At 36.7% G+C, this 18,079-nt stretch overlaps 1 protein-coding gene across 1 annotated transcript in view; it reads left to right on the forward strand.

Moving 5' to 3' along the window:
* Window positions 1-17,180, forward strand: part of NIPAL2 (NIPA like domain containing 2) — a 69,877-nt gene extending 52,697 nt beyond the window's left edge. Inside the window, exons 7-11 of the mRNA XM_046642046.1 lie at window positions 7,232-7,367; window positions 9,280-9,368; window positions 12,951-13,014; window positions 14,129-14,223; window positions 15,613-17,180. Of these exons, the coding sequence (XP_046498002.1) occupies window positions 7,232-7,367; window positions 9,280-9,368; window positions 12,951-13,014; window positions 14,129-14,223; window positions 15,613-15,725 (497 nt within the window). The 3' untranslated portion in view covers window positions 15,726-17,180. The remainder of the gene's footprint in view (window positions 1-7,231; window positions 7,368-9,279; window positions 9,369-12,950; window positions 13,015-14,128; window positions 14,224-15,612) is intronic.
* The last annotated feature ends 899 nt before the right edge of the window (window positions 17,181-18,079 follow it).

Here is an 18,079-nt window from a genome sequence, read left to right on the forward strand (position 1 = left end):
TCTCCTAAAAATATATTTAAGGATGTTTAATTCTTGGTAATTTTATTTGCTCTCTGATGATTTGAAGATTTTTTTCTTAATAAATAATTGAAAAATATTAGAAGAGGAACAAATGAATGAACCCACTTGAAACTTTTGTATCAGGAATTAGTTATCAAGACCTACCCTGTTTACATTTTGTTTTAAATTCTAAAATATGGCTAATATGAAACATAAATGTAAGCAATATGATTTTCTTAAATACATTTCTTTCATTCATTGCTTATCTACTCATTTTCTTTTTCTTTTCCTTATAAGATTTGAAAACTGATGCTTAGATAAGCCCATTATGTATTTTTAAATCTATCCTCCCTCCCCACTCCTCTCTCTCTCTCTCTTTCTCTCTCTCTCTCTGTCTCTGTCTCTCTCTCTACACACACACACACACACACACACACACTCTCATATATCTCAACACTAGGAGATCTCACTAATCACTTGGGAAATTCTCCTTTTAAAAATTTCTTTATGCTGTTGTAGTGGAAAAGCAGCCAGAGATGATAGCATGTAAACGAGTAGGCATGCCTGTGTGCCAATAAAACTTTATTTTACAGACAAAAAAAATTCATTTATAATTCTTTCTTTGCCTCTTCTTTGCCAGTAAGATGACCCATACATGGTACATTGTTTGCTATGACTTTGTGGTATACGTAGACCTTTGGGGCAGGCTGCAGCCCCCATATTGATGAGGTGCTGGAGCTTTCATTTTTTTCATTTCATCAGCTAGTTCTCTCCTTTGAATTGGAAGATTTGTATTTGTGATAGTTACTTATAGAAACAAATTTACTGTATACCGTTTTCAGGTATGCTCTCGATCAAAAGAACAGAAAAGGAACTTTACATTTGTTTCTTCCAAATTACCAGATAGGGAAAACAAAAGCAAACAGCTAAGTGAGAAAATGTACATTATATAGGAAAATATTGAAAATAATGGAAATTTTAAATAGGAAAGTGAGATATCACAATTAAGATTATATATATCAGTTATGATCATAAATGTAAATGGGGTAAGTTTACCTAATAAAAAAGAAAGATTACTGAAATGGACCTTAGAAAAATTCCCAGATTGATTTTGAAAAGATTTTGAAATTGAATTGAGCCAGTTTGTTCTGGTTCAGCTCTGTGGGAGTTCTCGAAATAGCACCCTTTCTAAGTGGCTCTTGCTGGTTGTGAAATATTTTGACTTCATACATAAATTTCATGTAAAATAAGGTAACTGAGATTGAGAGTGAAAGAAAGCAGAAGGTCATGATATTACTCTCTAAGTTAAAATCAAGGCAGAAGCATTAAATGCAATGAAAGATCCTGGAGACCCCCTGTTAGTATTTAGTTGCTAATCTTGGCAAGATTAGGGGTTGGGAGGAGGCACAGGAGACTGGGCAGCAGTTATTTCAAAAGCTGTGTTAACAGAAATAGAACAGGAGTAGGAGACTTCTCTTAGCTCATGGAAGATAAATAGATAGAAAGATATGTAAAGATAGAGGAATTAAGATAAATAATTAATTTTGATCTGGCAGCTCTAATATTGACCTCTAAATCCTGAAAACGGAGGATACACCTTTTTTCAAACGCCTTTGATGTAACATTTACAAAACTTGGTTGTATAATTAGCCACAAAGAAATCCTTGATAAATTCCAGGAGGTTGAAATAGTACAGACCACATTCTCAGATCACAGTGAAATAAAAACAGAAAATAATAACAAAAATAGAAACCAGTAAAACTGTACCACCTGAAAATGTTAACACTGCTCTTAAGCTGCAGCTGGGCCAAAGTACAAAGCAAGATTTCATTGCAGCATATGTTTTTAAAAATTGTTATGAAAACATCTAATATTAAACCTATAGTTTATGACTAATGCTATATTCAAAAGGAAATTCATTGCTTTAAGTGAAAGTCAATTAGGCAGTCAACTCAAGAAGTTAGGATAAAAAAACTGAAATAAAGTTTAGGCAAGCAGAAAGAAACTGTTAATAAAGACAAAGGGAAAAATTAATGAATTACAAAACAGAAAAGCAATGGATTGATAAATAAACCCAAGAATCAGTTCTTAAAAGACAATAAAATAGATCCTCCATAAGAAAAAAAAAGGAAAAATCTCAAATACCCCAAATTAGAAAAAACATAAAATGAAAATAAATATGAAAACTTGAATAAATTACTTATTTTTAAAAGGAAAATAACTATGGAGGAAATAGAGGTGTTGTTAAAAAGCTACATGCTAAAAAGAACCACGCCTAGACTTTCTTTTACTTTCAACCTAGAAGTTAATGCCTTTAAATCTTTAAGAAACAGATTATTCTGATGTTCAAACTATTTGAAGACATAAAAAGAAGGCTTTCACTTTTTATGTTTTAACATTATCAGTATAAATACCAATCCAAAATAGCACAGATAAAGAATACTATGGGGGCTGGCCTAGTGGCACAGCAGTTAAGTTCACGCGCTCTTCTTTGGTGACCTGGGGTTCATGGGTTTGGATCCCAGGCACAGACCTACACACCACTCATCAAGCCATGCTGTGGCGGCATCCCACATACAAAATAGAGGAAGACTGGCACAGATGTTAGTTCAGCGACAATCTTCCTCAAGCAAAAAGAGGAAGATTGGCCACAGATGTTAGCTTGGGGCCAATCTTCCTTATCAAAAAAAAAAGAAAGAAAGAAAGAATACTATGAACTAATTTCACTACTGAATATTGATGTAAAAATCCCAAATAAAAAATTAGCAAGTAGAATCCAGAACAAATCATACTTTATGACCAAGTAGTCTTAATGAAACCAGTTCATTTTCTTTGTAACACTTAAAATAATTTGTATTTACATATTCTACTTGTAGATTTACATATTGTTATGAGCTCGTCCTCCTTGCCAGATTTGTTCTGTGAGGACACAGGCTGTCTGTTACAGTTACACTATATAGACTTTACCTGGGACTGAGCATAGTGAGCACAAAATAAGCATTTGAATTAATCAACTAATTAATTAATTAATTATAGGAATTAAAGGATGGTTCTTTAAGAAATCCATTAATCTATGACTCAAAAGGGAAATATCATGTAATTATCTCAATAGATGCTGAGAAGTCATGTTAAAGTTTGATATCCATTCCTAATAAAGAATTTGAAATACAGTAGGAATGGAGAGATACCTGTGTGTTAAAAACATATTTCTTTTTTTAAATTTTAACTTTATTGAGAAATAATTGACAAATATAGTTGCATATATTTAAAGTATAAGACATGATGATTTGATATACATATATATTGTAGAATGATTACCAAGCTCAAGATAATTAACACATGCATGACCTCATATAGTTAACATAGTTAACTCTTTTTTGTGTTTGTGTGGTGAGAATGCTTAAGATCTATTCTCAGCAACTTTCAAGTATACAATACCATATTTTTAACTGTAGTCACCATGCTGTACATTTGATCCTCAGAACTTCTTCTTCTAACTGAAAATTTGTACCCTTTGGCCTACATCACCCCATTTCTCCCTCCCCCCAGCCCCTGGCAACCACCATTATATTCTCTGTTTCTATGAAATTGGAAAGACATATTTCCCTTAAACCAAAAGCTGAAGTGTACCTGATGGTAAAATACCAGAAGTGTTCTCATTGCAGCAAAAAACGAGAAAAAGATGCCCACCCTTCACTTTATACTCATCTGTGCTGTTTGGATATTTTACAATGATAATTAATGACTTTTCCAAGAAAAAAAATGATCGTAAAGATCATGTAGCAGCTTTGAGAAATATTTATGGTGTCGTGTTAAATGGAAAAGTAGCACAGAACATTGTACCTACCTTTGTTGTGATGAAAAGCACACGTTACGATGGAAACTGGAAACAAATGAGAGGTAGTGGTAGGTGGATTTTGTTTTTACTTTATTGCTTGATATATTGTTTGTGTGATAGATAAAAAAATGGAATTAAAAAAGAAAATAGAAAGTGAGGGCAACCAGGAAGAAGGAAATCTAGTGAGTGGCTCCCTTTGGCTGTGGCTGCCATCTCCTTTCTTAATGGAATCTGAAGACTCATACCAGAATCCTTTCAGTTGATCAGGAAGCTAGGAAAGCTAGGAGGGCCTTCTCTATGCTTAGCACGCTCTGATTGCCGAAGCCAAATTCACAGATTAAATATTTATGGCTCTAATAAGGAGACGTTGATGGCAGTTTGGGAAAGTCCTTGGAAGGAGCAATTGATGAAGAACCAAGAATCAAATGAGGGCTGAATTTCAAACGCAGGTCGGCATATGTTAGGCAAAAATGGTACTGTCATATTGATGAAGTAATACATGTCTATTGTTGAGAATTAAGAAAACAGAGAATGATATGAAGAAAAATATAAAAATCTATGTAATTGAGCACTGCAGCACAATACGGTAGGAGTGTGACTGGTGCTTTTCGAAGGCAGTTTGCCAGTATATTTCAGAAGAAATATACTGCTGTCAGCACTGTAATTCCCCTTTAGGTGATTTTCCTAAGGAAAGCAGCAGAGTGATACACAAAGATTTATGTTCAGGATATTTATCACAGCCTCATTTTTAAGACCAAACAAAAAATGGATATAATCTAAATATACAAGAATAGAGAGTTACCAAAACAAGTATTCATTCATACAAAGGTATACTTTACAGCCAATAAAAATCATGCTTTAGAAGAATAGTAATGCATAGAAAATACTTAACAGCAATGGAAAACAGGTTCCTAAGTAGTGTATACTGTATGATTCACATGGGAAATATATATTCATGCTTAGAGATAGAAAAATATATATATTTTGTTTTGTGAGGAAGATTTGCCCTGAGCTAACATCTGTGCCAGTCTTCCTCTACTTTGTATGTGGGATGCCTCCACAGCATGGCTGATGAGTGGAGTAGGTCCATGCCCAGGATCTGAACCTGTGAACCTGGGCCGCCAAAGCAGAGCATGTGGAACTTTAACCACTCAGCCATCGGGCCAGCCCAAAAAAATAACTATTAAGAAATATTCTCCAGTGTTAAAAATGATTTTAGGATGAGGGTTGAGATTACAGATGATTTTTATTTTTCTTTCCAGGCTTTTTGCATTTTCCAAAATTTTTTAATTGAAGATATATGCTTTGATAGTTTAAAAAAATGAGTTTAAAAGTTCTTCATAATCCCACTGCCTAGAGATAACCACTGACAGTCTCTTGATGTAGTTTCTTCTAGCTTTTTTTCTGTGCATACATAAGTACTTTCTATTTTTATAAATACAAAAATGGAATGATACTGCATTACAATTTCATACTTCCACCTGAACTCATCACCCACCCTGCCCCCATCAAAAAAAACTTAGAAGTACTTGACACCAGCCTGGAAATAACTTGCAGAGTTACAATAAATAGTGATTAATCAGTTGGTGATTGTGCACGCTTTGAAAATATAGTAATTAACTATAGCAACTGATAGTTTGTTTAGCTATTTAATAAAGAATTCTAGTTTTGTTTTTGTTTTGTGTTTAAGTATAATTTAACATCAGATGGTGGTTGACTTAGATGACCTTTGAGCGCCTTTGCAATCCTGAGGTTCTGAGGCTAATGGAACAGTGTGTTCAACTCCTTCTGCATTAATGATCCCTTTGGGAAACTGGCTGTTCAGATCACAAGACCATAACCGCACTGTGCTCTAATTGCAAGCAAAGTGTTTAGGAGGAAATCAAGATCTCTCAGGAGCTAATCTTACAAACTTAAACCATCAAGTGACACATATTTCTGTAGACATTTAAAATTTCTAGTTTAGCTAAAATATGACTATTGTCATAATCTGTAGAAAATATGTAAAAAGATCAGGTCAAAAGACAATTTGAGATAAAGAGGGGCCAGCTGTAAGGGCCTGTCTGTTCAAATTGGGGATAGTTTTTAGAATTTATCACCTGGTCTCCTCTGTTAATTATGACTTTTAACAGAAAGAAAATGCATAATTTCAAAGTGTGCCCTGATACTCTTCAACTTAAAGTTATTTTCAGTTTTTGGAAAAGGAAATATGGGAGGCTTTCCCTAGTTGGCCATCACCTGGTATTTTAAACATACTCATTATATATATATACACTCATTATACATATATACTCATTATATATATGATTATTATTATATATGTGATACATAGCATACTCATTTTATATAATATGTAATATATATAATATATATTAATTATATTATATGTATATAACCTTTTCAATAGCTGAAAGGAATAAAGCCCTGATATATTATAATCAGGTAGATCAACTGCAACAAAGGTAGTATTTCTTTACGTTGCCTTTGACTTATAATTATTTGATTTCATGTAAAAATGTTTTTTAACTTTCTGTGAGTTTCAGCTAAATTATGGAATTATATGCAACAGTAATTTCAAAGGACCTAAGACAAAAAGAAAACACTGCCTTCTTCCTACAGAAACATGATGTTTCCAGAAAATACTTCATTGCTTTCACATCAATATAACCTTCTCAAATCACTTTTCCTTCATTGCTGCTTGAAACCTATGAAAAATTTGTTCTCATAAGGGATTGATTCCTCTTTAGCATAGAAAATAAATAGACATTGCTTATGTAAATCTTAGATTTATGGTTGACTCTGAGAAATGAACACTCAGCTCTGGTCCTGCTTCCCATTAGCATCTTTGTCAAAAAATAGTTTAATGAAACTTCGAGGGATTTACTAACAAAAGTCCTCAAACAGACTAAGTACAGCTCATAGTAAACTCATGGAGTGAGTTGCTTTTCACTTTCCAGTCTTCTCATCTATTTGGCTTTAAAACTTTTCAGTATAGTTTAATAGTTGTTTTCTCATTAAAGTCACGTGGATAATCTGACTTTTCTTATCTCCTCCCTTCATTGTTTTCTCCTTTCCCATCTACCAGTAATTATAACCTCCGCAGCATTCTTTCCACAGTTAGGGCTGGAAAATAAGCATCTTGCTCCAAAGATAAAAAGCACCCAGTCCCACAGCAGATCTTTAGCTGATTTCAGCAAATTTAAAGTCCAGCACAGCTTGAGCAACAGGGCTGCTGCTTGGCTGGTGTCACTCCTACCCCCCACCTCTCACAACTGTCTTCATTCTTAAAGCATAATTGGAGTATTTACTACTCTACCATGTAAACTTAAGATATTTATTTGTAATTCTTTCTCAAATATGTATATTATTTGTGTTTTTTGTTTTCTTTTTCAGCCTCATTGACAGTTATTTCAGTAAAAGCCGTCTCAGGCATGATCACTTTTTCTGTGACGGATAAAATGCAACTGACTTATCCCATCTTCTATGTCATGTTTATCGTCATGATAGCATCTTGTGTTTTCCAAGTCAAGTAAGTTAGCTTCTGCATTCTCACTAATCTTTCAGCATTCCTGTGCTTCTCTGAGCATTAATCTTTATTGGCTTCAGATGATAATTAAAATTAGATGCAACTGATTTCTAAGGGTGAAGGGTGTACAGCTTATGCTCAGCCAACATGCCTTGCTTTATCCTTCGCATGCAATAATCAGTTTTCACTAAGCTTTGCCTTCACGTCTGTGAGTTCTGAAGTAAAGCCGTAATCCAACTAAGTGCACTTTGATACTTTCCTGATGCTCTTCTGCTTGTAATTAATATCCATTGTACACAGGTTGTCATTAGCAATAAATCAAAGGGGCAGGTCCACATCCAGGATTTCATTCTAAATATAGGAAATACATGAACCCTTCACCTTAATTTCTTAGCTCATGCTCATTAATTGCCCAGGGATGGACAAAACCAGACATTTGGCCGGGAGGGAAATCCTTTCCCCAGAACTTTACATCTTTGGCCAGAATTTTCTTTGTACCCATGGGATTGGGAATGATTGTTTTATGTTTCTCTTGGGGCCTAATAGTGGTGACATGGAACATTTTTAATTTCTGCTCTTCTCTCCCCCTACCTCCATCTGCTCCAATCACTTCCCCTCCATTTAGCATCATGATTATGCCTCTGCCTGCTAGGCTTTCTTGAGTCAACCAGAAAGTTTTCTGTTTACCCCAAAATGCTTTACAAAAGCACCATCCCCGTGCCAGCTAGGAAATTAGAGCCCAAACTCTGGAAGAGAGTGGTTCCTTCCATAGGTACTAGAGGTAAAGTCTAGTTGTTATGGGTTGGATATAAGCCCTGTTATAAGGAGCATGAAGAATTACTGGAGAAACCCCGTGTTTTGTCACTGTTTCATTTGTCATTTCCTTGTAAGACTGAGTGTGTTTCTAATACTTCAGTCTTGCTATTTTTTTAATCTCTCTTTCTTCTGAATTAACCAGTACTACTATATCTTTTGGAATTTGGTGATTAGCATCATTATCTTTAAACTGTGCTTTATGAATTTAAAAGGCAGACTCAACTGAAGGTAAACTGCATTCCTATCACCCTTGTTTTAGTCCCTGCATCTTACACACTAGAACTATGAGACACGCTAGACTATAGAACTGTGCTTCTCATCCCTGGCTGCCCATTAAAATTACCTGAGGAGGTTTATTTGTACACATATAAATACATATATGTATACATGCACATATATACACACATACATGTATACATACGTGTACACACACGCACAAGTGCACCTGGACTCTGCCCACATTTTTTTTCCAACTGCTCTGGAATAGGACCTAAGGCATTTGTGCTTTCTAAAAGCGCCCAGGTGATGTCAGTGCAATGCACTGCTTTAGAGAAAGGTCTAGTCCCTGATGGGGCAGCACAACACAGTTGTGGGAACCTGAATCACGTTGGTGGCCAAAGTGAGAAGCTGAGCTCCCGCATGTGCTGTGCAGCTGGAGTACTGAGCGTTGTTTTTGAAACATTAAACATTCCTTTACTTCTCCATCTTCTTTCTTGGCACGTGGCATGTCAGTGGATAGCTATACTATTCCCCAGATATGATATTTAACAGATTCTAGGGCCTATCCTAATGAATCAGCCCCAGTGTGATACTGGTCCAGCAGCTTGAATCGCTTCCAACTCAAACTTATGTGGCCTCAGAATATGATTAATTGCTTTTCATTGTTACTGTTGTTGGTTTAAACAGACCATAAAACCTGACATCTGATCTCATACATCAGATGCGTATAAGCTATGACTGCTGATTGGAAATGCCCTTTTACTGCACTTCCTTTCTCTTTGTAGTTGTAGTTAAAGAACATGCATTTCTTGAAGTTATTGTTAACTTATTTCTGAGCGTCTCTTAAAGCCAGAGCTTCAGTAAGTGCCTTCTGCTCTAGGTTCCTGAATCAAGCCATGAAGCTCTATAATACGACAACGGTGGTGCCAGTTAACCATATTTTCTTTACAACCAGTGCCATTATTGCAGGTGAGTTTTGGTGTTCCATACTTAGGTGATTCTACCCCCACAACAAGCGTAAATGAAGTTTCTTTCAGAGTAAATGAGAAAATCAAGGAACTTTTAGGTTATAAGGAGCCGTGTAGCCCACATCCTCCTAGCCTCCCCCTAGTGTCTGAATTTCCTCTGTAGCATCCTTTAGGACAGGTTATTCTACTTTGTTTGAGTGCTCCCCAGTGCTCTCTACCTCCTGAGATCGCTCAGCCCCGTTTTGAATCACTCTAATTATTTAGAGAGCTCTAATTATTAGAAAATATTTCCTTATATTGGAGTGGAAATTAGCCTCCCGATGAATTTAAGACACTCATGTTAGTTCTGTTTTCTGGGTCCTCCTCCTTGCCAGCCCCCCTGATAATCAAAGCCGCTGAAGTGTCCTCTTGTGTCTTGTCTCTGGGCCAAACAACCCCAGGTCTATTACTAACTCTTCCTTCCCTGCCCCGCTCCCCTTAATCAGAGAGTGGGGCCCAGACTGAATCCAGTGCTCCAGGGATGGCCAGGCAGATGAGAACAGAAACTATTACTTTTGCTGTTCTGACCTCTATTTTTCTGCTGTTGCAGTTCTTTTATTTTTATTTTTACTACATCAGATACAATAATGTTTTTTTAAAAAAAGCATAAATTTGAAACTTGGTCCAAACGAAAACACTAGATTCAGATATATCACTCCTAAGTTTGGTACTGGCATGCCCTAGTTCACTGGTTTATTGGATGTATTTGCTACTTTCTCATATTGGGAGTTCATTTCCCAGCGCAAAGTTTATATATTTTTCAGGTAATTAGGGATTATCTGTTTCTTAATTGGCACATCTTTTTAATTTCATGGCAAACAATGTGACTGCCAGTGGCAGTTTTTAAAAGTAATCAATTCATTTTCTGTTTCCCAAAGTTGAGCCTTAGTTTTAAAGAAAAAGATTATATCCCAAGACGTCGAATTTTTTTTTAGCATTTTATGCTTGTTGACAAAAGAAAGTAAGAAAAGACTGTACATCTGTGTGCCCTAGAATTATTGGAAAAGGAAAAGAACAAAGCCAAAAGGAGTTCTAGGCATGACATACAGCCTAATAGTTAATATTAACATGCTAAAGATGTGTAAAAATGTAGTTCCCCAGAAAGGAAAGTTTTATAGGAGGACCAGTAGGGCTAGGGCTGAGTAATGGATGAATGTGGGAGGCTGAAGCTTTCCGGGAGTAATATCAGTTCATCTGATGTTACTGCAGTGTGGAAGGGAGGTGAAGCTTCTTGACTAATCTCTCCTCTTTACCTTCATCAAAAAGTATAGCTTAAAATTAAAATCAAACACCATATTTTGCCTACTAAATTAGGAAAGTTTTTGTCTTGTTCTTTTTATTGCAATAAGCAGTGCCGACAAGGCTGCAGTATCACGGGCACTCTCATGGAACTGGGTAGCATGGTACCACCCTCCTGGAACTGAGTTTCATAGTTTTTATCAAAAGCCTTAAAAATGTTTTTAATCTTTGATTCTACAACTCAGCAACAACAAAAAAATAACCCAATTTAAAAATAGGCAAAGGACCTGAATAGACATTTCTCTAAAGAATATGTACAAATGACCGATAAGCACATGAAAAAAATGCTCAACATCACCATTCATTAGGGAAATGCAAATCAAAACAAGGAGATAGCACCTTACACCCATTAGGATGTCCCCTAGCAAAAAATAGTAGATAAGTGTTGACAAGGATGTGGAAAAATTGGAACCCTTGTGCACTGTTGATGGGAATGTAAAATGAGGTAGCCACTATGGAAAACATTATGGCAGTTCCTCAAAAAAATTAAATGTAGAATTAACATATGATCCAGCAATTCCACTTCTGTGTAGATGTCCAAAAGAATTGAAAGCAGAACTTGAACATATATTTGTACACCTAGGTTCATAGCAGCATTATTCACAATAGCCAAAAGGTGGAAGCAACCCAGTGTCCATTAACATATGAATGGATAAAGAGAATGTGGTATATACATACAATGAAATATTATTCAGCCTTAAAAAGGAAGGAAATTCTGACACATACTATAATGTAGATGAACCTTGAGGACATTATGCTAAGTGAAATAAGCCCCTCACAAAAAAGACAAGTACTGTATGATTCTACTTATAGGAGGTATCTGGAGTACTCAAACTTACAGAAATAGAAAGCAGAATGGTGGTTACTAGGGGTTAAGGGGAAGAAGAAATGGGGAGTCATTTAATGGGTATAGAGTTTCAGTTTTGCAAGATGAAAATGTTCTGGAGGTTGGTTGCACAATAATGGGAATATACTTAACACGACTGACCTTTAAACTTAAAAATGGTTAGGATAGTAAATTTTATGTTATGTGTATTTTACTACAATTCTAAAAAAGAAAATGTTTAAACCAGAAGTTCTACTTCAAGTGACAATAACAAAAAATCCTAAGATACTTGGAAAAATATGTACAAAGAAGTTTATTTCTACTTTACGAAAGCAAAAAAACTTCAGAACAAATTAAAATGCCCTAAGAGAAATGACTGTCATAGTGCATCAGCTTAGAATAACATGAAAACATTAAAATGTTTACAAGGAAGTGTGTAATAACATGGAAAAATGCTTCAGAAATGTTTATTCATTTGACAAATATTCGTTAGAACTGGACATGGCTTCTTCCTGAAAGAAGCTTATTCTCTAGGTGAAGAGACGGACTTCAGACTGAGAAAGCTCCTTGAGTACAGGCCTCTGTCTTGTTCATCATGGTATCTGTAGCACCTAGAACAGGGGCTGCATAGGACTCTTAATAAATATTTGTCGACTGACTAGCAAGGCTAACATCACACACACAAAAATTTAATTCCAAGTAATATATAATTTAAAGATATCTTGTTTAATAAAAACTCTATGAAGGCTTTGGGACCTTAGACCAAGAAGAAATTATTGAGACCAAGAAGAGGAGGACAACAAGGAGAGAAGAAAAGCTCATCAGAGTGTCACATCCATGTTTTCCTTCACCCAAAAAGGAAGACCAGAAGAAGGGGATGGGAGAGGGGGTTGGCAGTGAGAAGTGGAGCTGGGATAGCACATCAGTTGCTACAGTGTCCCCCAGTGCCTGAGTGAGCATGTGGCCGGACCAGCAGACCACAGGGCATTTGCAAGAACGACAGCACAGGCAGTAGCTGACCTGAAGTTCACACGCTATGTCAAAGGCCCCGGAATCCATCCAGACTCTTAGGCCAGGCTTGGTGACCCCTGGCCTAAAACTGTAGGTGGGAAATATGGCTAGAGTTTTGTTTTCTTGCGTGTTCCAGTGGGACAAATCCTGGACTGGATAAGAAATTTCTATTTGCAAAAGTTATGCCAATTTTGTTGGTTTTATATTAATGATACATTATGTAAAGTCTACAAATCTATGTTCTTTTTGGAATCATTGAAAATATAAGTATGGCATGCAAATATCTTTAAATTACTGAATGTGCCTTTCTAATACTTAGAAAAAATATTAACATAATTTGAAAAGCAATGTGTAGCTATTGTAAATATCTTACCCTGAACTTCATTTTGTCTTCTATTCCTGTTATAGGTATCATATTTTACCAGGAATTCCTTGGGGCAGCTTTTCTCACTATATTTATATATCTTTTTGGGTGAGTAACTGTCTCAGAGGTAGGGGATGTGAAATCCTGTTACTTTTATGTAGGTTTTTTGGCATTGTATGTGAGGCGTAGAAAATTGGAAAATAATATAAGAAACATGAGTTTCCTGAGCTCCTAAAAGAAACATATTTTTCAACTTAACGCCCCACACAGGGCTGTGCCTCTGACTTTGTGATTTAGGTATTTCTCTGAGGGTTCTGAAACATTGGGGAGTTTTCAGTTCCGGGCAGTCAAGATGAATCCACTGGCCCTGGTAGCTGCTCCCTGACCTTTTTGGACTTTATGAGATGTACCTCGCCCTTGGAAACCCCTAGTTATATCTCAATCAGGGAAGCATGGATGCTTCTGGGATCATCTAGAATAAAGGCCAATGCTGATCCCCGGCTTTGGACCTAATAATATCAGCTTGGTAGCATCCCTTTCTTGTGTCTTGTGCCCAGAATTAACCCTTCCTGGAGATTTGGTGAGTATACTTGCCGACATTCTTGCAAACAGAGAGCAGAACTTTGACAGAGTATTGCCAGTGTATAGGATTTTCCATTGGTTCCAACTGGCACTCCGTTCATGCTTTGCTGCTTCTTCATCTTGTATTGTGCATGACCACTGTTATGCAAACTTGAGCCCACACTGGTTTCAGCATAGAAAACTATCTATCTTGAAAATTCAATTTCATAATGTATTTGGGCAAAGCTAACTTTCTGGGGTCTGGAAACTATGACTATTCTTATGGCCAAGGACAACTAAATTTCTTAGAAAATTAAGAATAAATTATTTTTTTGCTTGTGTTGCGTGCCAGTAATGGGTCTGGGCATGCATGGATAGAAAATGAGACCTAGTGTATACCCAACGGGTTTAGAGCCTGAATTAGCCTCCAGATGCTAAAAACCTGGGGCAGAGATTTATTGGAAGCTGCCCAGGTCTTGGTTCTGGGGACAAATATTATTGGCTGCAGCAATTAAGACAAGTTCTAGGCAGCTTACCATGAGAAACAGGAAGAAGAAAACCAATGGAATTTATGTCATCATGTAGAATATGGAGCCCAGTTATTTAATACCATGAGTTTTTTCAGTGTTCTTGCGTTCTTTAATTAATATTTTTCTTACAGGTGTTTTCTGTCATTCCTTGGTGTGTTTTTGGTCACAAGAAATCGAGAAAAAGAACATCTGCCACAGTCTTACATTGATTTTGGAAATATTCCTGGTAAAATTGTATATTCTTTAATTTATAATAGAAAATTTTATCCTAATAAATTAATAATTGCTGGTATTATTTGGGGTGTTAATATAAAATATAATTCTTATCCTCAAAAAATGTGCATTTAATGATGAAAGCAGAGGTGATGTTTTAACTGTAAATGTTAATAATCATTTATTTGAATGACAGTTTTGCACAAAACTCTGGAGATATAAAAGAACTGACCCTGTTTTCTTGATTTGAGTGATGTTGCAAATTTCCTTTTCAAGTTTCTTTAAATGGAAAAAAGGCAGAGAAAGAAGCAGGGAATGGCTACCAGCAGCAGACCCCCTGCCGCTTGGAGAGCACTTGAGGGAACATGTAAGGACAGAAGGGTAGGCTGCCAAGGAGCATCCTTCCTGGGGAGGACTGAGGTGGCCTGTGCACTGTGGGGCCAAGAGTGACATTCTTCATGGTCACCTGAACATGAATGGCTTCTTCCCCTCCCCCCATCTCATTCGTCCTGATCAGTTTAACATACATCATCTCTCCAATTCCCCACTCTCACTGAGAAATAACTCGCTTTAGTCACGTAGACAAGAGAAGCAATGTCCAGAACAAAGAAAGCAGTCTACTGTGTCCTCACCTCCTCCGCTGCCCACCCATGCCCAACAATCTCCAGCTTTGCTGGGGATTTGGGGTGACCTATAGTTTTCTAGACAAGAATAGTGATGTTCTCACAGCTTCCTCCACCATGGTTTTTGAACCAAGCCTTTGAAGCAAAAGCCATTAAAGCCTCAACCCTATGACTGAGAAAATAGGGCCCTATGAATTCTGTGTTCTCGTTCCCATTTGAGACATCTTCAACTAAGAGCGTTCAATGCAAGAAGTGGCATTCATGAAAAAAGTGTGCGTTATAAATGACTTGTATGGTTAGAGGTTCTTTAGTAGGAAAGAAAGTTTGCTTGTTTTTAATTCTATTTTTCATTTCACAAAGTGCCATACATTGGATCGGTAACAGCTTTCAAAGCCACTATGAAAGCCATTGTTTTTCTAGGTTGTTATATGTGTTAGACTAAACACAGAAAAGGAGACAGAACACTGCGGAGAAAGGTTCGGAGATGAGCGAAGGCTTCATGTTAACCTCCTGACTGATTCAACCTGATTTCTGTGCCCAGCAAAGTAGACCCTGTGGGATGGGGAGATGGCTCTCTCACGTGGACAGCACATGACCACATATCAAGGGACGTGGAGTTCGATGGGCCTTTTCTTCCTTGAGGTTTATCTCTGCTGTTTAGAGGGTGACCACATAGTATAAAAAAAAGTACTAAAATGTGGCCTAGATTGAAGGGAAATTATTAAGACTTATTCTTCTATAAGAGCTCAAAAGATTTTTTATGATTATTATCTCCACAGGGAAACAAATGTTGGACAAAATACAACCAGATTCAAATGGCTTATCCTATGGAACTTTGCCTGATGGAAGTGACTCAACAAAGAGCCAAAGTGGAGAGAAGAAAGAGGTCTAAAATGCAGAGGGGGATGGCTGTTGGCCTGTTATTCGATACCACCTTTTTAAAAAATTGCACATGTTCAATTTGTGTCAGCAGCTATTTTATGCTGACATGTGCTCGCGTTAGTTTCAGTCATTTACCCCACCTCCATTTCTATGGACAATCAGGGCCTTCCTAAGCTTTGACAGTCTAATGTTTTCATGGAATATAATTTGAAGTGTTCCCCACACCCCAGACATCTCCCTGGTGATCATGTAACTGGCTAGATCTTAATTAGAGCCTGGCTCCCCAGGCAGGAATGTCACACAAAAATGTGCGTTCACGATTTGGCTAGAGAACACGTAGGTTGCTTTTCCCACACAGCTTGTAGTATCAGTTGCTTTGCTTTAAAAAGAAACACTTTAGCCCCACAACCTCACTCCTGAACCAAAGGTTTGAGAGCATTCATTTTTCCTAAATTAGAATGGTGAATCATCTCTTCAGAAAACTAGTCCTATTTGAACCATCCTTTGAAAATATTAGAATTTTAAAGAATGGCCTTCCTTGATAGAGTATACCAAAACTAAAAAACCTTGGCTGGTGGACTTTTTAAGCTTAAGAAAGGAAAAACTTAAGAATGAGGACCAATTTCTTTTAATAAAAATATCGAATGATAATGTCTTCTTTAGCTGTATGATCCATTATGCTTTAATTGAAAGTGAAGAAAAACCTCATATCCTATGCTTTTATTTGTTTAGATATTATAATTTATCACATGGGTTTATATGTTTTAATTCTCAGCACATGTCAAGAATCATATTTGAATTCTTAGTGATATTTTCAGTAACACACCATTTCTTCTTCAAGTCGTTATTTCAAGATTTGTACATTCTTCTAGGTAAAAGGACCATTATGATTAAAGAACTGGATTTCAGGCATTTAAATCTGTAGATGCAGAACACAGCCAGGTGGTCCAACTTGAGTCTAGGGAGGAAGCCCAGTGCTCCTGTACCCTGAATGGCTTTTCTGCTGCCATTAGTCACAAATCTACTAAGATACAGGCAGAGTCCATAATCATATCTGTTACTTATGATCTACTTAATATTTAAATGAGAAGAAAAGAGCTAGCCTTCATTGTAACCAACATCAAATAATAAGCCCTATCCTTAATGACATTTCAGAACTTTCAGATCACTCCCAACATGTCAGCCCAATAATGTTTCAGCCAGTTGTCTTGCATTTGTGTGGTTGTTTAACTCAGAGCTGTTGAGACTGTCATCCTAACTGCTTTGGGTCTTTTTATTCTGTTCTTTGTCATAACCTGCACTCCTAACCGGACCAACCAAACCTGGCCATAAGGTGAGATTTGAATTCATCACCAGTCTTTGAATAATAACCTGGAGCCCATGTCTGGCTTTTAAACTCCTGGTAACAATTCTTGCCATTGTGGAAAGTGTCCCATTAATTCAAATAAAACAGTCATATAATTTACCGCATGTTTTACTGAATTGGTCCAACATGTTGGCACTGGAAGGCTCAGCTAAGAAATGTGTCTGATGTCTTAAACTACAGATTTCTGGTGACTCTTAAAACTAGTTTCAAAGATTTGGAAAATAATTAGACAGAAGAGTTTTACTTGAAGTAGGACTACATTTATAGCTACAGCACGTGGTTTTGAGTATTGTAGAATTTTGCACAGACATAAGCATAGTGCCAGCACTTTAGTGGTCGCCAACATTTGCGTCTTTTAAAAGTTTTGAGAAATGACATTGATTATGCACATTTAAGCAATCCAGCGATACTTTCGAAGTCCAGATAACAAATAAAATATATTCAGACTTAATTTTACTTTCCATATTGCTGCTCCAAAGTAAGGTGAATAGGAGTTTTAGTTGTACTGGCTTGTAAAGATTGTTTAAATTACACAGTGCAGGGCAACAACCAAAGCCAACCCATTCCTTCTCTTGGCATTGTGAGTTGGGTACCTTTAGCCAACATTTGGCTCATCTGACTGTTTGTCTAGACTAGGGGTCTGCAAATTTTTCCTGTAAAGACACAGAGAGTAAGTATTTTGGGGTTTGTTGGCCATACATAGTCTGTCGCAGCTACTCAACTCTGCCATTGTAGCATGAAAGCAACCATAGACAATATGTAAATGTATGAGCATGTCTGTGTGCCAGCAAAACTTTATTTATGAAAACAGGTGGTCAATCCATGGGTTGTAGTTTGCCAACCCTTGGTCTAGACTCCTCTGCCCTTGCTACTCAGCTTCTTTCTTGTTTCTTGGGCATTCAAGAGTTTAAAAAGTGACACTTCATAGTTCATGACAAACTAGTTACTATGGGAGTGTGGAACCATATTTTGATAGTTCCATTAGGATCTTGTTGCTT

Source organism: Equus quagga, chromosome 16 (assembly GCF_021613505.1).
Source record: "Equus quagga isolate Etosha38 chromosome 16, UCLA_HA_Equagga_1.0, whole genome shotgun sequence".
NCBI classification, from domain to species: domain Eukaryota; kingdom Metazoa; phylum Chordata; class Mammalia; order Perissodactyla; family Equidae; genus Equus; species Equus quagga.